This window comes from Myxine glutinosa, chromosome 11, assembly GCF_964187855.1.
Source record: "Myxine glutinosa chromosome 11, kmMyxGlut1.1, whole genome shotgun sequence".
Classification (NCBI taxonomy): domain Eukaryota; kingdom Metazoa; phylum Chordata; class Myxini; order Myxiniformes; family Myxinidae; genus Myxine; species Myxine glutinosa.
In genome coordinates this window covers 27,700,298-27,727,279 of record NC_136271.1, presented here as the reverse complement: position 1 = coordinate 27,727,279, position 26,982 = coordinate 27,700,298, and the positions used below count along the sequence as shown (strand labels likewise).

At 44.7% G+C, this 26,982-nt stretch overlaps 1 protein-coding gene across 2 annotated transcripts in view; it reads right to left on the bottom strand.

Annotated features, from left to right (window-relative positions):
* LOC137436520 (laminin subunit beta-2) overlaps positions 1-26,982 on the bottom strand; it is a 280,979-nt gene that overhangs the window by 229,267 nt on the left and 24,730 nt on the right. For both annotated transcript variants that reach the window (XM_068130380.2, XM_068130381.2), the window contains exons 3-4: positions 21,962-22,097; positions 18,656-18,729 (exon numbers count right to left, since the gene is read on the bottom strand). In XM_068130380.2, coding sequence (XP_067986481.2) covers positions 18,656-18,729; positions 21,962-22,097 — 210 coding nt within the window. The remainder of the gene's footprint in view (positions 1-18,655; positions 18,730-21,961; positions 22,098-26,982) is intronic.

Below are 26,982 nucleotides of genomic sequence, written 5' to 3'. Positions count from 1 at the left end.
ACTTTACCCCAAGAAAAGTTTTCTTTTGCAAAGACAGGATAAACAGTGCAAGCACAAACTTAACCCAGCATAAACAGTGCAATAAACAAACAGCCATCTCTCCTTGTGACAGTTGCAGGCATCATAGCTCATGCAGGGGCAGAAGAAAAAAAAAACATCTCTTAAGCTCGAGATAGAGCATCTGCAATGACATTATCTCAACCCGAAATATGTACAATTTTCAAGGGGTACGGCTGTACTAAAAGCCCCCATCGGAAAAGGCGTTGATTCATCATCTTGAACTTTTCCAGAAAAACCAGAGGATTGTGATCAGTTTTTACAGTAACATCGCTTGAGCCATTTGTAACATATATTTCAAAATGCTGTAGAGCCAAAATCAGACTCAAGGCCTCTTTCTCGATAGTAGAGTAATTCTTTTGATGTTTGTTCAGCTTTTTGGAAAAGTAACTTACTGGCTTTTCAATACCCAACGCATCATCCTGAAAGAGTACAGCTCCCACACCAACATCGCTTGCGTCTATAGCTAGTTTGAATGGCTTCCCAAAATCGGGAGCGGCCAATACTGGCTCATTGGCCAGAATAGCTTTCAATTTGTCAAAAGCCTTTTGACAGGATTCAGACCACACAAATTTTTCATTTTTCCTCAACAAGATGGTTCGGGGTACCACGAGCGAGCTGTAATTTGCACAAAATTTCCTGTAGAACCCGGACATACCGAGATACCGAAGCACTTGTATACGAAAAAGAAAAAAACTCTCGCTTATTGGTGGGGACAGGAAAATCGGCAATCGCTTGGGTCTTGGCCTGTCGAGGGGATACTTGACCCTGATCAACAACGTGACCGAGATATGTAACCCTAGCTTTGGCAAATTCACTTTTCTTGAGGTTTACAACAAGGTTGGCATCGGTAAGTCTAACAAACAGTTCTCTGAGATGTTTCAAGTGGTCTTGCCATGTATCACTGTACAGTATGACATCATCCAGGTAAGCTACACAATTTGGAAGACCCCTTGTAACCTGGTTCATTAACCTTTGGAAGGTAGCAGGTGCATTTTTCATCCCAAACGGCATTACCTTACACTGATATAAGCCATCTGGAGTCACAAAGGCCGAGACTTCCTTTGCCCGGTCAGTCAGAGGTACTTGCCAATAACCTTTAAGCAAGTCTATTTTGCTAACATAAGCAGCCTTGCCTACCCTGTCTATGCAATCTTCAATTCTTGGAATGGGATACGAATCAGTGCGGGTTACCACATTCACCTTACGATAATCTATACAGAATCTTGCGGAACCATCGGGCTTTGGTATGAGTACAATGGGCGAACTCCAGCTGCTCTGACTGGGTTCGATGATGTCATGCTCTGGCATATATTGTACCGCTTCACGAACCCTAGCTAACTTGTCAGGATTTAACCGATAGGGGTGTTGTTTGATGGGTCTAGCATTCCCTACCTCAACATCATGGGAAGCCAATGAGGTGCACCCAGGCTTACCGGAACAAAGATGGGCAAACTCCCCAATTAGAGCAATTACATCAGATCGTTTATCCTCCGAAACATGAGCTAATTCAGAGTCCATTTGTGTCAACACCTCCGAGTTTGATAGCTTAGCCCCCAAGGGTTCTCTCTCCGGTTGTTGCATAGCGACGCTGTCAGATTCGCTGGAGTCAATATCTGGATGGTTTATATGACCTACCAACTTAGCTAGCCCCACTGGCCGACCGAGGTCGGCCTCAAGCTCATAGTACCTTTTAATCATATTAACATGGCACACCCGGCGGGGTTTCCGTCTATCATGGGTCCGCACCACGTAGTTCACCTCACTCAGCTTCCTTTCAACCACGTAGGGACCACTAAACTTTGCCGATAGTGGCTCCCCAGGCAGAGGTAGTAAAACTAGCACCTTGTCTCCAGGCCTAACATTACGAGCTATCACCCTCTGGTCAAAACGGGCCTTCATCACTCGCTGAGATACTTTCAAATGCTCCTGGGCGACCTTGCAGGCGGTGGTAAGTCTTTCCCGGAAAGCACATACGTAGTCCAGAAGGTTAGGGTTCTCAGTCTCTTCGATGAATCTCTCTTTTACTACTTTTAGAGGGCCCCTAACCTCATGGCCGTACACCAACTCAAATGGGCTGAAACCCATAGATTCGTTTGAGGTGTCCCTGGTGGCAAACAACACAAAACAGATTCCTTTGTCCCATTCTTCAGGATACTTCATACAATATGCCTTCAACATAGTTTTCATGGTCTGGTGGTATCTCTCAAGGGCTCCATGGGACTGGGGGTGGTAGGCCGACGACTTTAACTGCCTGATCCCTAGCTGGTGTATGACTTCTTGAAATAGACCAGACATAAAATTCGAACCTTGGTCAGACTGCACCTCCTTTGGCAAACCATATCTGGTGAAAAACTGAACCAAGGCATCCACCACCACCTTAGCAGTAATCCTTTTTAAGGGGATAGCCTCAGGCAATCTAGTTGACATATCCATGATGGTTAATAAATACCGATGCCCCGATTTAGTTCTTGGTAATGGACCAACACAATCAATGAGTACTCCACTGAAAGGCTCCTCAAAAACGGGCAGGGGTACAAGGGGAGCTGGTTTCATCGAGGGCTGGGGTTTCCCTATCATTTGACAGGTATGGCAGGTCTTACAGTGCGCCACTCTGTCCTGGTGCAACTAAGGCCAATAAAAATGTGCCAGGATCCTAGCCTGAGTTTTCCTGATTCCCGCATGTCCGGCCATGGGAATTTCATGGGCCAGCCGTAGAATTTCAAGACAATAACGGGGTGGTACCACTACCTGGTGTACCACAGACCAATCGTCACTGGCGGGAGCACGAGGTGGTCTCCACTTTCTCATTAACACATCAGATTTCACATAGTAACAGTCTGAGACTTCCTTAGCTTCCAACTCCGTCATAGCCTTGTCTGAGGTCTCTTAGTACAGGATCTGCCTGCTGGTCCTTAACTCTTGAAGAATGATTCAACACGGGCACACAAGAAGCCCCATTCCCTATCCCTTCAACGCTGGTTAAATCATTGAAAAACGTCTCCGCCAACCACACCTCAGAATCTGGCACAGTTGTCAACTCTATGCCAGTCTGCTTCTCTTTCTGCGTTTGGGATCTCGTCACTACACAAGCAGGGAAAATACCGGGGAACTCCTCTTGCAAATCCTCAGTCTCTTGCTGAACTATAGGTTGTATGGAAACACCAACCCTATCCCCAGCCAAATCATTTCCCAATAGGAAACCAATACCTTCTATGGGGAGAGTGGGGACTATTCCTACTGTCACGGGTCCTGTGACCAAATCAGACTTCAAGTTCATCCTATGTAAGGGGACTGGGACATAACGACCTGCAATGCCCTGGATTAAGGCACTCGCTTTCACCGAACTACTCAAAGTCAATGGTAAAATATTGGACAACATCAATGACTGAGCTGCCCCAGTATCCCTCAAAATAACGACGGACCTGACTTCCCCGTCCCAAGACACTTGGCCCTTGGACAGAAAAGGTTTATAACGGTCCTGTCCAGGGCTCGTAAAGTCAGCAGTATCCTCAGCTTTAACTGAAAGGGCACAGTCATGGTGATTGTCCACTTTGGTTCGAACCAATGCAATAGGTCTAGCAGAGCCTCCCTGCTTCTCCTCCCTTTGCAATTTCCAACAATTGGACTTTCGATGTCCCCGCTGTTTACAGTAATAACACGTTGGGGCCATTCCCCGGCGAGATGCCTGACTCGACCACTCCAACTGTCTACTCAGAGACGGCTGCACCAATGGACCCCTATGGTTGGTGACTGGTCCCCCTCTGACTGGTCCTCACTAACTCCCTTCTTGTTATCCCAGGTAGTACCGTAATGAGGAAAACCAAGGCCTCTCTTATGGGTAAGTTCATAATCATCTGCACCAACAGCAGCTTTTTTCAACTCACCAACCTTATGATCCGTAAGGTGTGTCCTAATGTCCAAGGGGATACTGTTCCTAAACTCTTCCATCAAGATAACCTCCCTTAGATAACCATAGGTCCTATCCACTTGTGGAGAACGATACCACCGATCAAAACTCATTTCCTTCCCCCTCGCAAATTCAACAAATGTCTGCCCAGCCTGTCTTTTCAGGGTTCGGAACTTCTGCCGGTACGCTTCCGGAACTTGCTCATAGGCTGACAACACAGCCTTTTTAACAGCCTCATAATTCTCTGACTGATCCTCCGACAGAGCTGAATACACTTCCTGGGCTCTCCCTATGAACCCACTTTGTAGTAGCAGGGTCCAGTATTGTTCGGGCCACTGAAGGCGTTTTGCTATCTTTTCAAAAGACAGAAAAAACGTTTCCACCTCCTCCTCGTTAAACTTGGGAACAAGCCTAATGTTCCGAGCCACATCAAAGGAACAGGGGAGATCATTTTGACCCCCACCTGAATCGATGGAAACCGGTGGGGCCTTTCCCACCTGCATTTCTAATTTTTTAAACTCAAACTCTCGTTGTCGTTCTTCTTTTCCTCTTTCAAACTCTCTTTGCTGTTCTTCCTTTTCTCTTTCAAACTCTCTTTGCTTTTCTTCCTTTTCTCTTTCAAACTCTCTTTGCCGTTCCTTGTCTTCTAACTTTAGTCTGAGCTGTCTTTCTTCTGATTCTATCCGGGCCAATTCCAAGGCTTCATTCCTCAATCTTACCCATGGTTCTAAACCCATGTGACTGACAATAGCCGAAACAATCTCCGCCTTTTTCATACGAGATGTCCCACTAACCCCAAGATGATCAGCTACAGCTCGTAACTCTACCTTACGTAACAGTTCTACATCTTGCACTGATAGCCCCTTCTTCTCCAAAAATTCCTTCACTTCAAAATCCATCTCCTCAGCCATGATGTACGACGGTAGTAAATATGGAAGTATCAGCACCGTAAACAAAAGTCAAATTATTTGCCAATGACAAAACCTACTATTACGAAAAAACAAAAATCCAAGACAGGTATCATGTAATCCAGTATCCCGGACAGGCCCCCAATTTGTTACCGCCTGAAGCACACCAAACCAAGCCTTCAATCACACTGTCTTTATTTATAGATTTATCACACAAAAAATCTCTTCCTACACATAAAACAAAGAAGGGAGAAGAGAGAGAAAAACGCGAATAGGCCAGTCAAGAGTAGGCAGGTCCAAGAGTAGGCAGGTCCAAGAGTAGGCAGGTCCAAGAGTAGGCAGGTCCAAGAGTAGGCAGGTCCAAGAGTAGGCAGGTCCAAGAGTAGGCAGGTCCAAGAGTAGGCAGGTCCAAGAGTAGGCAGGTCCAAGAGTAGGCAGGTCCAAGAGTAGGCAGGTCCAAGAGTAGGCCGGCCCAAGAGTAGGCAGGTCCAAGAGTAGGCCGGTCCAAGAGTAGGCACAACAGTAGGCCCTGGGGCAGGCCCCGTAGTAGGCCCTGGGGCAGGCCCTGTAGTAGGCCCCAAGGCAGGCCCAACAGTAGGCCCCAGGGCAGGGCCAGTGGTAGGCCCCAGTGCAGGCCCAGCACGAGAGGGTAGGAGTAGGCAAGTCCACGATTAGGCCCCAAGGCGGGCCTAGGGGTAGGCCCCAGGGCCGGCCCAGCACGAGAGGGTAGGAGTAGGCAAGTCCACAAGTAGGCCCCAAGGCGGGCCCAGTGGTAGGCCCCAGTGCAGGCCAAGCACGAGAGGGTAGGAGTAGGCAAGTCCACGAGTAGGCCCCAAGGCGGGCCTAGTGGTAGGCCCCAGTGCAGGCCCAGCACGAGAGGGTAGGAGTAGGCAAGTCCACGAGTAGGCCCCACAGCAGGCCCAGTGGTAGGCCCCAGTGCAGGCCAAGCACGAGAGGGTAGGAGTAGGCAAGTCCACGAGTAGGCCCCATGGCAGGCCCAGTGGTAGGCCCCAGTGCAGGCCTAGTGGTAGGCCCCAGTGCAGGCCCAGCATGAGAGGGTAGGAGTAGGCAACAAGAGTTCCATCAACGTCACCCTTCCGGTAGAGAGATTGCAGCTGGACACTCTACAACCCCCAAAAAGCACTCTGCCATAAGCCCTCTCCCAAAATGGCCACTCACTCCTCTGAATCACCTTCCTGGCCACTCCCCTGCCCCACAGCCAATCATAGGCTTTATACCCATGGACGAAACTACTTGGTCTAACTCACAGGGGGGGGGGGGGGGGGTGGGGGAAGGAAGAAGAAAATGGTCCCAAACCGTAACATATGACACTTGAAATTTAGTTCAGGTGCCTCCCATTTCTCTTGATCATCTTTGAGATGTTTCTACACCTTGATTGGAGTCCACCAATGGTAAATTCAATTGATTGGACATGATTTGGAAAGGCACACACCTGTCTGTATGAGGTCTCACATGTGACAATGCACATCAGACCAAAAACCAAGTCATGAGGTCGAAGGATCTGCCTGCAGAGCTCATAAAGGATTGTGTCGAGGCACAGATTTGGGGAAGCCAACAAAAAAATGTCTGCTACATTGAAGGTTCCCAAGAGCACAGTGGCCTCCATAATTCTTAAATGGAAGAAGTTTGGAACAACCAGGTCTCTTCCTAGTGCTGGCCGCCCGGCCAAACTGAGCAATCGGGAGAGAAGGGCCTTGGTGATAGAGGTGACCAAGAACCCGATGGTCACTCTGGCTGAGCTCCAGAGATCCTGTGTGGAGACAGGAGAAACTTCCAGGAGGACAACCATCACTGCAACACTCCACCAATCTGGGCTTTACGGCAGAGTGGCAAGACGGAGCCTGTCCTCAGTGAAAGACACATGAAAGCCCGCTTGGAGTTTGCAAAAAAAGCACAAGAAGGACTCTCAGACTGTGAGAAACACTATTCTGTGGGATTTAATGTGCCTTTCACTGAGGAGAGGCTTCTGTCTTGCCACTCTGCCATAAAGCCCAGAACGGTGGAGTGTCGCAGTGATGGTTGTCCTCCTGGAATTTTCTCCCATCTCCACACAGGATCTCTGGAGCTCAGCCAGAGTGACCATCGGGTTCTTGGTCACCTCTATTACCAAGGCCCTTCTCCCCCCCAATTGCTCAGTTTGGCTGGGCGGCCAGCTCTAGGAAGAGTACAGGTTGTTCCAAACTTCTTCCATTTAAGAATTATGGAGGCCACTGTGCTCTTGTGAACCTTCAGTGCAGCAGAATTTTTTTTGTAGGCTTCCCAAAATCTGTGCCTCGACACAATCCTGTCTCTGAGCTCTGCAGGCAGTTCCTTCGACCTCATGGCTTTGTTTTAGATCTGATATGCATTGTCAGCTGTGAGACCTTATATAGACAGGTGTATGCCTTTCCAAATCATGTCCAATCAATTAAATTTACCACAGGTGGACTCCAATCAAGGTGTACAAACATCTCAAAGATGATCAAGAGAAATGGGAGGCACCTGAGCTAAATTTCAAGTGTCATATCAAAGGGTCTCAATACTTATGTAAATGTGATATTTCAGTTTTTTCTTTTTAATATATTTGCAAAACTTTCTAAAATCCTGTTTTCTCTTTGTCATTATGGGGTATTGAGTGTATATTGATGAGGGAAAAAATGAATTTTAACGATTTCAGCAGAAGGCTGAAACATAACAAAATGTGAAAAAAGTGAAGGGGTCTGAATACTTTCTGAATGCACTGTATATATATATATATATATATATATATATATATATATATATATATATATATATATATATATATGTATATATATATATATATATATATATATATATATATATATATATATATATATATATATATATATATATATATACACACGACATGACCAAAAGTATGTGGACACCCGAACATCACACATGTCATTCCAAAATCATGGGCATTAATATGGAGTTGGTCCCCCCCTTTGTTGCTATAACAGCCTCCACTCTTCTGGGAAGGCTTTCCACTGGATGTTGGAACATTGCTGTGGGGATTTGCTTACATTCAGCCACAAGAGCATAAGTGAGGTTGGGCACTGGATGTTATGCGATTCGGCCTGGTTCACAGTCGGTGTTCCAATTCAGCCCAAAGGTGTTTGATGGGGTTGAGGTCAGGGCTCTGTGCAGGCCAGTCAAGTTCTTCTGCACCTATCTCGACAAACCATTTCTGTATGGACCTCTCTTTGTGCACAGGGCCATTGTCATGCTGAAATGGGAAAGGGCCTTCTCCAAACTGTTGCCACAAAACTGGAAGCACACTATTGTCTAGAATGTCATTGTATGCTGTAGCGTTAAGATTTCCCTTAACTGGAACTAAGGGGCCCAGCCCGATCCACGAAAAACAGCCCCAGACCATTATTCCTCCTCTACTAAACTTTACAGTTGGCACTGTGCATTCGGGCAGGTAGCGTTATCCTGGCATCCGCCAAACCCAGATTCATTCGTCGGACTGCCAGATGGTGAAGCATGCTTCATCACTCCAGAGAATACATATCCACTGCTCCAGAGTCCAATGGCGGTGAGCCTTACACCACTCCAGCCGATGCCTGGCATTGCGCATGGTGATTTTAGGCTTGTGTGCGGCTGCTCAGCCATGGAAGCCCATTTCATGAAGCTCCCGACGAACACATGTTGTGCTGACGTTGCTGTCAGATGCAGTTTGGAACTCGATAGTGAGTGTTGCAACCGAGGACAGACGATTTTTACGTGCTACGCGCTTCAGCACTCGGCGGTCCCATTCTGTGAGCTTGTGTGGCCTACCACTTCACGACTGAGCTGTTGTTGCTCCTAGACGTTTCCACTTCACAATAACAGCACTTACAGTTGACCAGGGCAGCTCTCGCAGGGCAGAAATGTGATGAACTGACTTGTTGGAAAGGTGGCAACCTATGATAGTGCCACGTTAAATGTCACTGAGCTCTTCAGTACGGCTCATTCTACTGCCAATGTTTGTCTATCGAGATTTCATGGCTGTGTGCTTGATTTTATATACCTGTCAACAATGGGTGTGGCTGAAACAGCCGAATACACTAATTAGAAGGGAGGTCCGTATACTTTTGGTCATGTAGTGTATATATATACATACATATACACATATACGTATATGATGTGCTTCCGTCGCCAGTAAACCTGAGATTGTGGGGGTTATTACAGGAGGAGAGATGTTATTTGTGTGGAGGTTTGGGAACGATGCAACATGCACGCACTGATTGTATGCTCTGTATCATTGGCAGCAGGACAATACAAGTGGCGGCATGATCAGGTGATGGCGGTGGTAGCGCAGATAGTGCAACAAGAGGTGCTGAGATCGAGAGAGAGAAGAGTGAAGGAGACCGATGGGGGAGAGGTGTTGTTTGTCAGAGAGGGCCAAGTGGAAAGATGAGGAAGAGGAGGAGGAGGTGGAAAGCAAGAGGTGGAAAGCAAGAGGGCTGTCAGATGCTTGTGATTGGCAGGTGGTGGCAGACCTAAAGCGACAATTGGTATTCACAGAGCAGATCTGTGTGACAAGGTTGCGGACTGACATTGTCATCTGGTCAGGTGCAACAACAGGTCATCTTTGGGGAATTGTCTGTACCTTGGGAAGAGAACATGGAGGAGGTGCACGAGAGGAAGAGAGGAAAGTACAGTGAGCTGGAGGCAGAGTGCCAGGAGAAGGGTTGGCGAGTTTCTTGTCAGCCATTTGAGGTGGGGTGTAGAGGGTATATTGGCAATTCCTTTTCTGCATTTCTTCCTCAGCTTGGAGTGTGTGGGACAGAAAGAAGGAGGATGGGTGACAAGGTGGACAAGGTTGCCTTGAAAGGCTCATTTTGGATATGGAAGAAGTTTATGGAGGCACGTCAAACGGTGTAGGTTGAGGTTACGGAATAGAAATGGAGGTGTGTGTGTGTGTGTGTGTGTGTGTGTGTGTGTGTGTGCGTGTGTGTGTGTGTGTGTGTGTGTGTGTGTTGCAGGAGTGGGTCATAAGTGGGTGTGGTTTTGCACGAATGGTTTTGCATGTTTGCATGAGTGGTGCATGTTGGTAAGGGTAGGTGGTTGGTTGTGTGTGGGTTTTTTTTTTGTTACTATTATTCTTTCTTATTTTGTGTATGTGAGTGAGTGAGTGGGTGAGGGTGTGTGTTTTTGCATGAATGATTTTTTGCATGAGTGTGTGTGTTTTTGTATGTTGAGCGGTGCACGTTGTAAGGGTAGGTGGTTTGTTTGTGTTGTGTGTGTATGTGTGTGGATGTGTGTGTATGAATGATCTGGTGTGTTTTGTTGGTGAGTCCAGGTGTAGTTGCTGCATGTGGATGTGTATGTGCCCCTGCTGGCCCACCTTAGCTGACCGTTTCGAGGTTGAAGGGCCGAAACGGAATGATGCTGAGGACCTCGACTGAGGACCCGGTCAGTGCGGCACACTAGTGACCAGGTGTGTTCTGAACTTATATATGTGTGTATATATATATATATATATATATATATATATATATATATATATATATTGTTATGGGTTCGTCACTTCCGTTGTGGTGGTTTGCATCCACTGTAAATATTTCTGATTCCATGTACTATTATTGTTTTCAAAAGATTTATTGTCCATGAACTGTTTTCAAAAGGTAAAAAGGTTAATGTTAAAAGAAATAGGAAACCGGATCGGGAACCGGACGACGAAGAGGAAGAAGAGGAGAAAAAAGGGCGGAGCGAGGGAGTCGGACAAGAAAGCCGAGTTGCTCCGAGTTCGGAATCGAATGTTGGCGAGCAAGAGTCACTAGCGAACTTTCGGGTTTCCGGGAAAGGAATTCCTGCGACAGAGTTGTCATCGCTGTGACCGATGAACCTGCGTGTCAAGGTTTTGGCGGTGGATTCTGAGGAGAATTATCGCTGGGCCATTATGTCTCAACAGTGGGTCGTCGGCCATTTTGACTCGTGCAGGACGTGTGCGCTCGCGGTTTCGTCTCTTTTCGACCATTTTCACCGCATTCATACGTCGATCTGGTGCGTGTGTGTGACGTGGCTTTTTGAAGGTTACTTCGTCCACACCCGAGGGTGTGATCTCTCAGTCGCCTGTACGGTGCCTATGGATTTCCCAGTCGCCTTGAGAGCGCCTTTGTACAGCTTCGGCGGTGTGACTGTACTTGCCATCCGCACGGGATTCTGGTCTCGATTGGACATCGTTCTGGCGATCGCTGGAGCGAATCAAGTTCGTCTTGAAGCCGGGAATAAGAGACATTGGGGAATGTTCTTGTTTCACTCACTTGGAGCACAGTGAGTTATATATTACAAAACTGATGGTACCATCATAGGACATATTGATTGTCCTTTTGAATACTATTGTTGTTGTACTGTTATTCTTGTGTGATCTCAATACAATATTTGTTTGTGAGTAACAATTGGGGTGGCTTCTCCGTTGATCTTTGACACACAGAATAACACATTTTTCTGCTGTGACTCCTCTCGGGGCTCGGAGGTACACCGTGACAAGGGGGTCGGGGAGGAGCACGTCACAATATATATATATATATATATATATATATATATATATATATATATATATATTGTTACAGACGCGGTTTTGGATGTTAGTTTACCGAGCGGTTTGGTATGACCGCGTCTGCACAGTTTACCCGATTCCACTCGAACGTTGGCCAAATCGCGCTATGCTAAATCAATTAAGGAAAGGACACAACGGCTGGGTTAAATGACACGACACCAGGGGTACAGTTCTCAAGACCTCCGGAGGAGGTTATAATATTTGTATGCAGAACGTTTAGATTACACTGACAAGAGGTACAGCATAGGAAGGTGGGCACTTAATCACGGTCTTATAGTAGCCCCGACAGACCACAGATAAACAGGACAAGACTGACTCACACAGGGATTGATGGCAAGGAAGGGCAGGTAGTCGATGGATAGCACAAGGTGCACCTTGGCTCAGGGACAGGATAAAGCGCGGTCCAAAAGATGCAGGGAGGTCTCTCAGCGCTCGGAGGTGGCGACTTCTCTTTCCAAGCTGGGGGCGCATCTTACGTCACCTCCGGTAAGTGGCTGCGTATATCCAGCGGGGAGTGACACGCCCTCGGCTCGTTAGCTCCGCCCCAGATGGAATCGGCCCGCCGCTTCTTATTGGGTGCGGGGGGGTTACCGGGCTCCGCCCTTGACGAGGAGCTGACAGTCAGCCCCTGCGTGGTAACCCCGTCGGAGCTCATGGGCAATGGCGGCTAACCAAGCCGGAGTGAGGACGCCCACTCCCCGCGCCGCACCGCGCCGCCCCCCTCTGTTGTTGTAGTTGTTGTTGTAGTTCCATGAGATGATGGGAGGATGCGGAGATGAGGTTGTGGGGAGGTATTGGGAGGTCCTAAACTCACTACTGGTGCCATACAATCACATTCTGGTGCAACGAAGAGTCAGAATTAATGGAAACGAGTCCTTAACTGACATAGACTAAGAATAACTAGCAAGATGTCCTATAGTTGTCTACGTGAGATGCGGTGAACCTGGGCACGACATTTAATGGGGGAAAAAGGGGAAGGTCGGTTCTACAGAGTGTTGTTTACAGACAATGGGACTAGGGAATGGGGGATTGGGGATAGTTGGGGAGTATTGGGGAAATAGGGGAATATTTACAAGCGGATATGGATGGAGGCCAAATCCCATATCCGCAACAATATATATATATATATATATATATATATATATATATATATATATATATATATATATATATATATATATATATATATATATATATATATATATATATATATATATATATATATATACAGTGCGTATCAAAAAAAAAAGGTAATCCGAATTCAAGGGGTTAATATGCAAAGGTTATTTAGTTTGACAATTTACATGTGTTTTTTTTTCTTCTTTTTTTTTCTTGTATACAGAGTCGAGGCTCGTGAAAGAGCTAACATTTATCAAACAAACAAATCAAACAAACAAGCAAACAAAGTATATAAAAAGGGGATCGGTCGACAAGATGGGGAGAGAAGGGGAGGAAGCACACAAACACAACATTTGAGGGCAGGGACATCGGGAGATGTGTGGGAGGCAGAGGGCCTGGGGGGAGGCAGGATAGGTATAAAACGCAAGGACACCAAGGACTTCCAGGAAAGAACGCAAAAGTCACCTCAAAAAAGTGGATTTGGGGTGAAATTAGCGCGGGTAGAAAAGATCAAGGTTTTGGATTGGGGAAGATAAGAGATGGTGGTGAACAGCCGTTTTAAAGACCTAGAGGGAGGAGTGGGATTGAAGAGAGTGAGGGAGTTTGTTCCAGAGGCGGGAGAAAAGAGGAATGAAGGAGTGAAGGTGAGCAGAGAGTCTTGATTTTGGCAGCTTAACCATAAGAGGGTTGCAGGCAGATCTTGTGCGACCTGCAGGAATATTTGGGGGACAGAGCCCAGAGAGAGCTGGGGGAGCAAGGCCGGAGAGGAGTCGGTAGAAGACGGAAAGACCACCAACCTGCCTGCGGTGAGTAAGCAAAAGGCCCTCGGAGATAGCGTAATCGTGGGAGATTCCATTGATTCTGAACGCTTTGGTTTCAACAGCGTGAAGACGAGCTAGGTGTGAGGCAGGAGCACCAGCCCAGAGGGGAGAGCAGTATTCCATTGAGCTGCGGATGAAAGCCTTGTATGTGGTGAGGAGCTCAGGTGTGCCAAGGAAGGACTTCGCACGACGGAGGATGCCCAGTCGGCGACTGGCTTTGGAGGCCAGCTTGGAAATGTGGTTTTCCCAGGAAAGATGATGGCAGATAGTGAGACCCAAAAGCTTGAGTGACAGAACTTCTTGGAGAGGATTATTCAGAAAGTAGATGGGAGGGTTGTCCAATCGGTCTTTTCGGAGAGACATCGTAAGAGTGTGAGATTTGTCAGGATTGAAAGACATGTTCCACTTTTTTGCCCAGTCTGTGATTTTGTCCAGGTCTGCAGAGAGTGAGGAGGCTGCAGACTGCCGATCTGAGGGATGAGGAATGGAGCGGCAGAGAGTGGAGTCATCAGCAAAGAGATAGCGAGGATTTTCAAGAGAGTCAGAGAGATCATTGATGAAGACCAGAAAAAGCACAGGGCCAAGAACACTGCCTTGGGGAACTCCAGCCTGAACAGGAAGAGGATATGAGAGAAACCCATTCAGGGCCACACGTTGACTACGACGAGAGAGGAAGTCCACCAGCCATGCATGGAGATTTCCATGGATACCAAAGGAGGAGGGTTTGGTGAGCAGAGCGGGGTGCCAGACCGTATCGAAGGCACATGATATGTCGAGGGAGACAGCTCTAATTTCCTGTTTGGCATTGAGGACCTCCATCCATTGTTGAGACAGCAGAAGCAGCATGTCCAGAGCAGAGTGACCTGGTCTGAAACCAAATTGATGATCAGAGATCAAGCCATTGGAGAAGAGGAAAGATTTCATATCCGAAGCAATGATGGATTCCATGACTTTGCTGATAATTGGGAGAAGGCTGCTTGGTCTGTAGTTGCTAGGATCTGTTTTTTCACCTTTTTTGTGCAAAGCGGTGATGTTGGCTGATTTCCAAGCAGATGGCAGTTGACCTTGAGCAAAAGAGAGGGTGAAGAGAACAGAGAGAGGGAGTGAAAGAGCGGAAGAACAGGATTTTAGGACACGTGGGCTGATGCCGTCAGGTCCAGTTGCAGAATCAGAGTCGAGGGTTGACAGAAACTTTTCGACCTTGTCAGGAGGAAAGGACACAGAGCCCAGGAGCAGTTGGGTACGACTGGGTATGGTGGGTACAGAGAGGGATGGGTTTGGGACACAAGATTTAGAAGCAAACACAGAGTTGAGGCATTCAGCTTTTTCACGTGCGGAGTCAGCTGTGTAGCCGTTTGAGGTAAGGGAGGGGATAGAGGGGGAACAAACACCAGAAACAGATTTGACCAGACGCCACCAGGATTTGGAAGAGGGAGACAGATAAGAGAGTTTGGTCTTGAGAATGGAGAGATATTGTTTCCTGGCTCTCCTGAGGGTGGACACACACTTGTTTCGGGCTTTATGAAAGGAAATGAGATTTCCTTCCGTTGGATTTGCTTTCCAGGAGACGAAGGCAAGTTGTTTCTGGGCAACAGCCCCACCACAAGATGCCGTGTACCATGGACGGGAGGAAGGGTATGACAACTGAAGATGAGATGGGATAAATGTGTGCATGAGAGAGAGCAATTTACTTTGGAAGAATTCCCAGGATGAGTTGATGTCAGAGGTGACGCTGTACAAGTGTGGTGGTTTACCAATTATGAGGAGATCCTCAGCTTTCCCTTGATGCATTTCATGCATCATTGCTGTCACACATGACCGAGTACATGTTCATTGAAAATGACAAGTTCAAATCGCATTTTTACAAATTTGGCTAATCGGTGCAAGACAGTTTGAAATGGACACTTACTTGTCGACTGCCAAGTTGATTATGTAAAATTGTTAAGCTGGTCTTGTAATCATTGGTTGCATCATCCTTTGTTTAAGATGGGTATTAAGATGGGCCTACAGTGTATGGGTTTAGAGACAGTCTGTGTTGAAAAGATGGTTCAACTTACGACTGAACAGCGGACCTTCGTGGTTACAACCTTTCACCAAAATGGAAGTTTGCAGCAAACTCGTGATGCGCTCAGGGAACGTTTCCCAGAAAGGGAGCCTCCAGCAGCCAAAACCATCTGGGCGAATGTTAGAAAATACGAAGAGCATGGCACTAGCCTCAACCGCAACAAGGGGACTTCCGGTAGGAGGCGCACTGGGCGATTGGAAATGAACATTGCAGCAGTAAGGCAGTAAGTTTTGGAGCATCCGAGGGATACCAGTGCAAGACAAAATGGGATGGGATTGCCATTGGCAACATTCAACCGAATCACAAGACTGGACCTCCACCAACATCCATATCGGATTCAAATCCGGCATCAACTTATGCCAGGGGATTTTGCCAGGAGGCTGGTGCTTGCCAGATGGTGGACAGCACATTGCGAAGCAGATGTCAATTTCCTGCGGTATCTCGTTATCGGCGCCGAAGCTTCTTTCGCCATGGACGGCAAGGTCAATACCCATAATGTTCTTGAATATGCACCAACAGGACAACCCCTGGAATTTAATTTTGACACCAACATGAATCGACAAAAGTGGACTGTTTGGTTGGGACTTTGTGGAAGTGGTCAGGTGATCGGACCATTTTTCTTTCAAAGGAATGTCAATGGTAACAGGTATCTGCAGATGATCAATGATGAAGTTTTACCGCAGCTGGAGAAAACTTTGAGCGACAGGTTTGTGGTGTCTTCAGATATCTCTGGTGGGCTCAAGACGGCACCCCAGCACATCGTCTTATCGCTGTCCAAGATCGACTGAGGGAACTCTTTAGAGACCGAGTCATCACCCTCAACCATGCAGTGGAATGGCCGCCAAGATCACCTGACCTCACACCATGTGACATTTCCTTTGGGGACATTTAAAGAACATGGTGTTCATAACTCCTCCCTGTGATCTTGACGAATTGCAGGGCCATATTCGACATGAAGTGGATGCTTTGCGCAATGACCCGGCTATGGTGAGACGAGCAGTTCAGGGCATGCTCCGCCACTGTGAGCTTTGTGTTGAAAGGGGAGGTGGACATGTTGAAGGTGTGGGTGCATAAATGCCAATCATTCCTGAGAAAAGTTCACATCTGACGTTCATTTTGCACCAATTATCCTGACTTGCATCGATTAGCCAAACTTGTAAAACTGCGATTTGAACTTGTCATTTTCAATGAACATGTACTAGGTCATGTGTGACAGCAATGATGCATGGAAGGTATCAATGGAAAGTTGAGGATCTCCTCTTAATTAGTAAACCACATGTAAATTGTCAAAATAAATAACCTTTGCATATTAACCCCTTGAATTCGGATTACCTTTTTTTTGATACGTACTGTATGTATGTATATATATATATATATATATATATATATATATATATATATATATATATATATATATATATATATATATATACAGTCATGTTAAAAAGTAAGTACACCCCATGTAAAGTTTTGACTTTTTCAACATATTTCAACATACAGCTATTTGATCTTCATTTCAACAATATTGATAGATAAAGGTGATATAATATAACAAATATCATGAAACATTTACATTTTGTAGTCCATTGTATAATTTAAATAAACATAAATGCAAATTTCGCATGTGGAAAAAGTAAGTACACCCTTGGCTCTAATAGGTGGTATTGCCCCCTTTGGCAGAAACAACCACAACTAAGCGTTTCTTATGACTGTCTACCAGTCTCTGACATCGACTGGGAGAAATTTTTGCCCACTCCTCCATACAGATTTCTTTCAGCTGTGCGATGTTTGTGTGGTTTCTTACATGCACAGCTCGTTTCAAATCCCCCCACAACATTTCAATGAGATTTAGATCCAGGCTTTGACTTGGCCATTCCAGAACCCTCCATTTCTTTATTTTCAGCCATTCCTTGGTGGATTTACTGGTATGTTTAGGGTCATTGTCATGTTGTAAGGTCCACCTTCGGTTGAGCTTCAACTTTCCGACAGATGGCCTCACATTATCCTCAAGCACCCTCTGGTACAATGAAGAATTCACAGTGGATTCTATGATGGTGATCTGCCCAGGTCCTGATGCAGCAAAGCTGCCCCAAACCATAATATTTCCACCACCATGCTTTACAGTTGGTATCAGGTTCTTGTGGTCAAATGCTGTCTTTGGTTTGCGCCAAACATGTCTTCTGGTACTGTGGCCAAATAGCTCTACCTTTGACTCATTTGCCCAAAGCACATTGTTCCAGAAGTGCTGGTCTTTGCCTAGGTGTTCATTGGCAAACTTTAGTCTTGCCCTGATGTTCTTTCTGGACAGGAAAGGTTTCCTCCTGGCACACCTCCCATGTAGATCAAATTTGTGCAGCCTCTTTCTAATGGTAGACTCATGCACTTTGACATCAACAGTGGCAAGAGCTACCTGTAGGTCCCGTGATGACATTCTGGGGGATCTTAGAGACTTCTTTCAGCATCTTGTGGCCTGCTCTTGGGCTGAACTTGCTGGGGCGGCCTGGCCTGAACAAGTTGGCAGTTGTTTGGAATCTCCTCCACTTGTAGATGATCTTCCGGACAGTCAAATGATTGATTTAAAATTGTTTGGAGATCTTTTTAAATCCCTTCCCAGACTCGTAGGCATCTATAACCTTCTTTCTGAAGGCCTCAGAGAGCTCTTTTGATCTAGGCATGGTGACGCCGCACACTTCAACAACAAAGAGCAAACCAAACTAAATGTCTGAGGTTTAAATAAGACATGTTCCTCCAAGATCCTCTCTAACGATGTTCTAATCATTTGCACCTGAGCTGGTGCACCTGATTCTAATTTTAGGTATTTGAAGTAGTGATAAATGTAGGGGTGTACTTACTTTTTCCACATGCGAAATTTGCATTTATGTTTATTTAAATTATACAATGGACTACAAAATATAAATGTTTCATGATATTTGTTATATTATATCATCTTTATCTATCAATATTGTTGAAATGAAGATCAAATAGCTGTATGTTGAAATATGTTGAAAAAGTAAAAACTTTACATGGGGTGTACTTACTTTTTCACATGACTGTATTTGTATATTACATACACACCAACATAATGGAAAAAAACCAGAATGGTGCTCTTTATAAAAACATTTCACGTATAATATCTGTCACTGTACATCATCTAGCACAAGATTCCTGATCACATTAATCGGCTCATTGTACTACTTCAAATACCTTGAATGTCATCACCAGGTGAGTAAAGTGGAATTCTGCTTCCAGGTCAAGTTGGATTGAAACATTTTCCTCTCCTGCACAGCACACAATGCATTGTTTAACGTTTGCAAAGTCTTTGAAATTACATTCTCAGCTGTACCATTACCATTTAGGAAGTTAGTAAATCATACACGAAGCCCCCTCCAGTCCAAGAAAGTGTGATGTTCACATTTCTGCAGTGGGAATAGGAAAAACAGATGAATGGGTTTTGCTATGGTTTGCCTGAATGAAAACAATATTTCAACTCGGCTAATGTGCAAATTCTGCAAAAGAAACGACATAAAACTTGAACATTTGCTTATTGCCAATGAGCTTCAATTGTTAGATGTGAAACAATGCCTAGATTACGGTAACCAGAAATACACTACCGGTCAAAAGTTTTAGAACACCTCAATTTTTCCAGTTTTTATTGAAATTTACGCAGTTTAATGTCTCAATGTACACTGAAACTAAGCATAGAACTAGAACGGGCACTCGGTAGAGCGCATACCTTCGCCGCAGCTACTGTTCTGTACTTGGCATGGGAGTGTAGGGAACAGAACAGTGAACAGTTTGGTGCTGATTTCATGCAAATCGGATAAGAATTGACCGAGTTATGACAAAAAACGCACATTTTGCAAGGTCGTGACCCCCCTGACCTTTGACCCGATTGCTCCCAAAATCTAATCAAATGTGTCCCGTATAATAACCAATCATCCCACCAAATTTTATGCAATTCGGTTGAATACTTTTTGAGTTATGCGAATAACATACACACACACACACACACAGACATACAAATAAATACACAGCGATCAAAACATAACCTTCCGCTTTTGCGAAGGTAACAAATAAACAATTGGAGATAAAAAAAGAAATCATAGAATCATTTTGTTTAACTAAATGTAATTTAAATTTTTGACTCAGCAAAGTAGCCACCTTTTGCAGGTGTAACCGCCGAACACACTCGTGGCATTCTTTCTACAATGGAAATCAAATATTGTTCGGGAAGTTTTTCCCAACACTGTTGCAGAGGTTCCCACAAATGTGTTGCACTTGTAGGTTGCTTTGCTTTCACCCTTCTGTCCAGTTCATCCCAAACCAGCTCGATGGGGTTTAAGTCTGGAGACTGTGTTGCCCATTCCATGATTTGAAGCCTACCGTCTTGTTCTGTTCCTCGAAGGTAGTTTTGACATAGCCTGGAGGTGTGTTTCGGGTCATTATCTTGCTGTAGGATGAACCGCTGACCAACTAGACGTATACGAGCGGGTATTGCATGGCGCTGCAAAATGCTGTGGTAGCCCTTTTGGTTCAGGGTGCCAGTCATTCTGTGCAAGTCGCCGCCGACTCTGGATCCAGCAAAAGAGCTCCAGAACATTACGCTTCCTCCTCCATGTTTGGCAATTGGTGTCACACACTGAGGAATCATCCTTTCGCCTACTCGACGTTGTACAAAAACCCTGCGTGATGAACCAAAGATTTCAAATTTTGATTCATCGTTCCATAAGACCTTCTTCCAGTCTTCAGTAGTCCACTGGCGGTGCTTCATGAACCAAGCAAGCCTCTTTTTCTTATTTTGCCATCTTAGCAATGGCTTTCTTACTGCCACTCGACCTGTCAAACCTGCAGCTCGAAGTCTTCTCTTCACAGTTGAAACTGAGACTTGTTTACTTCGACCAGTGTTAAGCTGTGCTTGAAGCTGTTGTCCTGTGAGCCGCCTATCACGCAAGCTGTTGACTCTCAGAAACTTGTCTTCTGATTCTGTTGTGGCTTTGGGTCTGCCAGACCTCTTCCTGTCAGAGTTTCCTCCAGTTTCCAATATACTACTTCCTGCAGTGCAATATTGTCCAAATAATGCTTCAGAGGGTGTAATAACTGTCTGTTCCAATACTGCTTTATACAGACAGGGGGTTTGTCATCAAGTAATCAGCAGAGGTTGGGCCACCTGTAGGAATTGTTTGCATCAACTTTCAAGGTTTAATTTACTTCCATTTCTGCAGAACAGCTGTAAGTTGTTAACCCATTACATATTCACTGAAAAAGACCATTTTTACCTTCGCAAAAGCGGAAGGTTATGTTTTGATCGCTGTGTATTTATTTGTATGTCTGTGTGTGTGTGTGTGTGTATGTTATTCGCATAACTCAAAAAGTATTCAACCGAATTGCATGAAATTTGGTGGGATGATTGGTTATTATACGGGACACATTTGATTAGATTTTGGGAGCAATCGGGTCAAAGGTCAAGGTCAAGGTCACGAAAAGGTCAAAATCGTATTTTTACCATAGCGCGGTCAATTTTTATCCAATTGGCATGCAACTAATGCCAAAATGTTCAGAATTCAATGCCCGATCTTGTGATATACGACATGACCCAGTGAAGACATTACCCTTGTTAGCGGTTGGGGGTCAAAGGTCAGGGGGGTCACGACCTTGCAAAATGTGCGTTTTTTGTCATAACTCGGTCAATTCTTATCCGATTTGCATGAAATCAGCACCAAACTGTTCACTGTTCTGTTCCCTACACTCCCATGCCAAGTACAGAACAGTAGCTGCGGCGAAGGTATGCGCTCTACCGAGTGCCCGTTCTAGTTTACAATATAACTCTGCAATTTACATTATTTTCCCATGTTTGCTAACCTAAACTTTTCTTCTCTTTTTTTAACCTCGTGCAGTTTACTGCTTACCTTTGTACCATATCAGGTTATTCACTGGACTTGAATTGCTTAAATTTCAATAAAAACTGGAAAAATTGGGGTGTTCTAAAACTTTTGACCGGTAGTGTAGATTATAAACAATTGCTTACAATGTTGAGCACGTGTCCCTTCTGTGCTTTTGCATCGGGGTCACCATGGGGTTAGAATTGCCCCGATAATGCAAACATAAGGATGACAGATGGAAGGAGGCAAGCGATTTTTCTAGTATTCTAAAATATGCAGTAATGCTTTCTTTGTGATGTTTCAGTCTTGTCACACATTTTCCCAGTATTACAGCTATGTGAAAGCTATATACTTTCACCTACATTTTCACACAGTGCTGCTAATATTCTGAGAAGTGATTCATTCTACTAATTATGTTTGTCTGAACTAACATGGAGAAGAATATACAGTAGGTGTTTGAAACACCTTGGTCGTAGGAGGATAACTATGTGGTTGTGAGGTGGGACGTGAGGGTGAAATGTTGCAGAGATCCAACAACTTTGTTAAGACGTCTTGAATGTCTGCTTTTCGGTGGAGATACAAATATCAATCAACAGTGAGAAAACAGAGACTGTATAAAAATCCAACTAACCGTTTTCCGACTGCCACCAAGTGTTCTTGGGATGAGGTGCGAAAGACGTGACCACATTTTCAATACCATGGCTCAACGGGCTGATGACTGGATGGTACGGTCTTCGGGAGTCACACTGAAAGCATTTTTTGGCCACCTGAAAATAAGGAAGTTGAAAACAAAAGTAACAATCTCAACACTGAATAATAAAATATTTTGTATTCTGCGGTCGAGGGTGCAGAGTGAGCGAGTGAGCACCCCTCTTCAAGAAGCATAAATATTTGGCCCTGAAAGAATTAAGTAACTCTGCAGTTGGTGCCAATGAACACACTCAGAATCATTCATGGCACAGTGAGGTGGCACACTGAAACTAGTTCTCGCTATTATTTGGTTAAGAGTATGTTAGCAGAGCAACCTTAATCACAGGCAGTATGTTAATGGCCATTACAAATTGATCTGAGGGCATTGAAGTTAGATGTTAAAGTATGAACTGGCATCATATTTTACATTTATACTTGACCAAGTAGGGCAGGCAGAATACCTGAAAGCTATTCATGAACCATCCAGGAGATTTGCTGACAACATGACATGAATATACCGTATTTTCCGGTGTATTAACCGCACCCCTGTTTTTCACCCGAAAAAAGAAAAAAAATAATGTTCCCGGAGCAGCTTGATGATGTAGGACTGGAAGTGTGACGTCTTATCAGCCGTGTCATCGGGTACATGTTGGGAGATGTGTGCGCGCGGCACTGAACCAACAGATCATGGCGTGCCTTGAACCTGTAGGTCCACGATGGTCTTATCGTGAAATTCCCAAAGTCATCCCTAAGCTCCTCACCTTGAGCCTGAGAGCAAGTGTTGAGTAAGTGTTGTAAATGAAAAATGTGAATATTTCAAACTAATTTCCCATTATAAGAGGTTATGATGAGTGCTGCCTCAATCCTAATCTTATTGTCCTATTTTTACTATTACGGTGGTTTCTTTTATTTAAATTATAATATTTAAGATCCACCTGGCGTTCCTTCTCCAGCAGTAGAAGGTCCTCATTTGACATCTCCCGGTACGAGTACAGCAACTCCTCCACATCACCCTCCTCCTCCTCATCAAAGCCGACATTCTGTCTTGGCCATTTGACGATGTTATGTCGTGTTTTCAACACATCATTATTCTCAATGAAACCCTTAAAGCTGTGAACAAATTGAGGGCAAAGTTTCCCCCATACAGCATTCATACAGGAACGGATGACTTCCCTCCAACACTCCTCAACATTACATAGAGCATCCCTTATTGTAAAGTCTTTCCAGAATTCCTTTAGTCATCGCGTCATTATCAATTGATTTCACCTGCAAATCATTAAATCATTATCAGGAGCATCGACTTGTGCAAATATTAATCTTAATTAGGACAAACAAGATGCATGCATTTTTTTCCGATAGAATAGACCCCCTTACCCAAGCATACATCATAAACAGGTAATCATAAACATCTGTGTATCTGGGGTGTGCCAGGTAAGTACAACAAGGCCATTTCCTGCATGCCAGAAATTTTGCTGGTGTACAGGTGTAATGGAGGTTGGCCGAGACAGAAACGGCATTATCACTTTGCATTTTTAGATTTTCATGTTTGAGGGGGAAACATGAATTCTTGTAATCGAAGATTATATGTATCATCACAAACATTAATTCCCTTAAAGAGAAAAACAATAACTTTTCAAACATCCCTTGTCTACCAGGATGTTTTGGTCGAACTTGGTGCCACGGAAACAAAAAGTAACTTGGGCCGAATCTGGCGGCTTCACAACGCTTGAATTTGAGTTGATGTTGTCAGTTTAGAAAAGAGGAATTTTTGTCACTGCACTGTCAGCTGCTCGGAATCAAAAGGGATAGTGGTGACTGGAGTGAGATTTAGAAATGAGCCGCTCCGTCTCTATAAAAAGCCCCATATAGTCCAGGGCAATATATAGTCTCTGATATCAAAACTCCAACTGTGCGGATTATATCTGTGTATCAAGTGCGGATTATATTGCTAACTGAAGACAGAGGTGTGCAAAGCAAATTGCTCGTGCCTTAAAACTAGCTTGCTCACACGCACCCTTGTGATTTAGGTTGCTTAAACAAATGCTAAGGGTACGATCCCTAAAAGAAAAACGGTTAGTGTCAAGAAGGGCATCCGGCTGTAGAAGGGTCGAAATCAATTCATGATGATAGCTCAAAATGATGGGTGTGGTACAGCCTGAAGTATTCCATGGGTTCATTTATCTGCCTTCGTCAAAATGAGTGGTGAGCGACTTGGAGAAAGAGAGCGATGTCACCTCAATCATCGTTATGATGGCCTGATGAAGCTCAGAGTAGCCAGTTATTAAAGGGAGAGATAGTTGTGAGAGCAGGAACAGCAAATGGTAGAACAATAAAAGGTAGATCCAGAGGTGGTAAAAATGATAAGTCAAAGGAAGTTACAGTATGCATTTGACATGTTCAAGAAGTGAGATGGAAAGGACATGGAACTAGGAGAGTCGATACAGGAAAGGAGAAATATAAGCTATTTTGGTCTGGAGGAGAGGAGACAGAAGCAGGTGCTAGTGAAAGAGAAGTTTATACAGGATGTTTCAGAAGTGAAGTGATATAATGTAAGGATCATGAAGCTTAAGCTTATTATATCATGGGAGTAAAGGTCATGTCTGTTATTTCGGCATATTCACCTCGAGTCAACTTAAGTGAAGAGGAGAAAGAAAGATCTTGGGATGAACTTGGGATATTGTTCATGAATTAGTTGTCACTGATGTCTCTTGATATTGAGTGGAAACCTCAATGGACATGTTGGGGAAAATGAAGATCTCTGGTTTTGAAGGGGTGCATGGAGGTTTTGGTTATGGTGAAAGAAACGTGGTAGGTGAGTATATACAAGAAATGGCTGCAGCAATAGACATGCACATACAGACTTGGCATTTAATATGCAAATTTTATTTTTCCTTGACTTGGGTTTACTTTCTTAACTCAGTATATCAATCTGGTGAGTTTCTTTTACACTTTGGTGATTTATTTGTTGAAAGAACCATGTCACTGATTGTCTGTTGCAGCAAGAAGTCAACAACAGGATTATATCACATGTGGCGTGGCAAAATGTACTGTGGAAATGTAACTCATTGATTGGGACTGGTAACTCATTGATTGGGACTGGTAACGAAGCAGATAGACGATTTCGTAAATGAATGTCAGGAATGTGCATGAACATGGTAATCTCTTGTCCACCTGGTCACAGCCCCAGGCTGGAGCACCCCCCTATTGTTTGGTAAATGGAACTCGCAGCAGGAGGGGAGCGAGCTGGTGCCAGTGAGGCGACCGAGTAACGTTTGCGGAGAACGGATTAGGATTAGCGGAGGAAGGATTAATACTGCGGTGCCCATAAAAGAGTGAACATCTCCTTGACTCATGAGCACTCATCCTCAGAAGCCCTGCCCGACGGAATGAACGCGTACCACGAGTACGGCGCTGCAGAGAAGACATCAGCCACGAAAGAGGGACTATGCGGATAGAGTTACCTGGTCCATTGAGTTAAACGGTAGTTATTTGGTATTGGAATGAAGTGAACAACCAGTTAATAAAGTTGTGATCTTTTGTAAACCTGTGACATCATTGGAGTCTTGAGTCTCACAACACTTCCTCGACAATCTGGAGGCACCGCTGGATTTCGAGTGGACTTCGCCAAGGTAAGCATGGCGTCTTGGGGATGGTCCATTATGAAATACGAACCTGTGTTTAATTCTGAACATGGTGGAGGATGTGTGTGTGGGGCTTGCCGCGATATAGGTAACATAACGACAATCCAAGGAGTGTAAACGTATTTTTGTCACGACCGTCCGAGGTAAAAGTCACGGATGGAACGTTTTAAATGATTCTATTATTCGTGTGCTTGCGAGGATGCGTACGTTATACGCTTGGTGTTAAGAGCCTTACTCTGGTCTGCAGGCAAATCGGCTCATGAAGTGCACCATGAGGCGATTTGTTTGCCGGTTCGGTAAGGTCCGTACACGTGTACAATCGTGTACACCCGTTTTAAATTAATAAATAAATAATTTTTTTTCAGTTTTCCCGCCATGTCTAAAACTCGTTTGATCAACGTATAAATTAATGACAGACAACGCCATCTCATGCCGGTCCAGAATTATTGTGAAAGATGGCGATTGGATGAAAATTGCATACCGACACTCCCTCACTGTCCCTCATTGTCCCTCATTTCCATTTCGGCTAACTGTCTCTTGCCCCCGCTCTTTCTTGCGAAATGAACGTTCTTTGAACAAGTGGAATGATTTAGGAATGTTTAGAGGTCATTGCAATATTAATTACTTGGGATCATTTGTGAAATTTCATGAACAGATATGTGCAATGGATCTAATTTGAGTGAGTATGAGAAAATTTGGTGCAGGATTCGTGGAATGTACAAGGCTGGTACATGTGTTTAGCACTTGAAGACGTACCCCTGAGCTGCCCGCTCAAGGTGTGCGATTAAGGCGGCGGACAAAGAAAGTATTATATACAGATATTTTTTCTCAGTCAAATTGGATGGGAAAAATGCACTTTTATATTTTCCCCCATTGCAATGTGCTTATATTTTGGAACGGCTAGGGGGATTTAAATAAAATAAAAATGAGTAAGCTTTTCAGACATGCTTCACGGTTAAATGAAAGACAATAATTAAGCGCTTTGGGGAAGGCAATGGCAAACCACCCAATGTCGTACACGATATTTTCAGCACGATCATGGATTTGAGAATGCATGTAACTTGCAGTGTTGAACAAATTAATACAGAGAGAAAGAGATAGACAGGGAGAGAGAAAGACATAGAGAGAGAGACAGAGAGAGAGAGATAGACAGAGAGAGACAAACAGACAGAGAGACAGAGAGAGAGAGACAGAAAGAAAGAGAGAGAGACATAGAGACAGACAGAGATAAAGATGATATTCAGACAGATAGAGAGAGACAGACAGACAGACAGAGAGAGATAGACAGAGAGAGACAGAAAGTGAGAGACAGACAGACAGA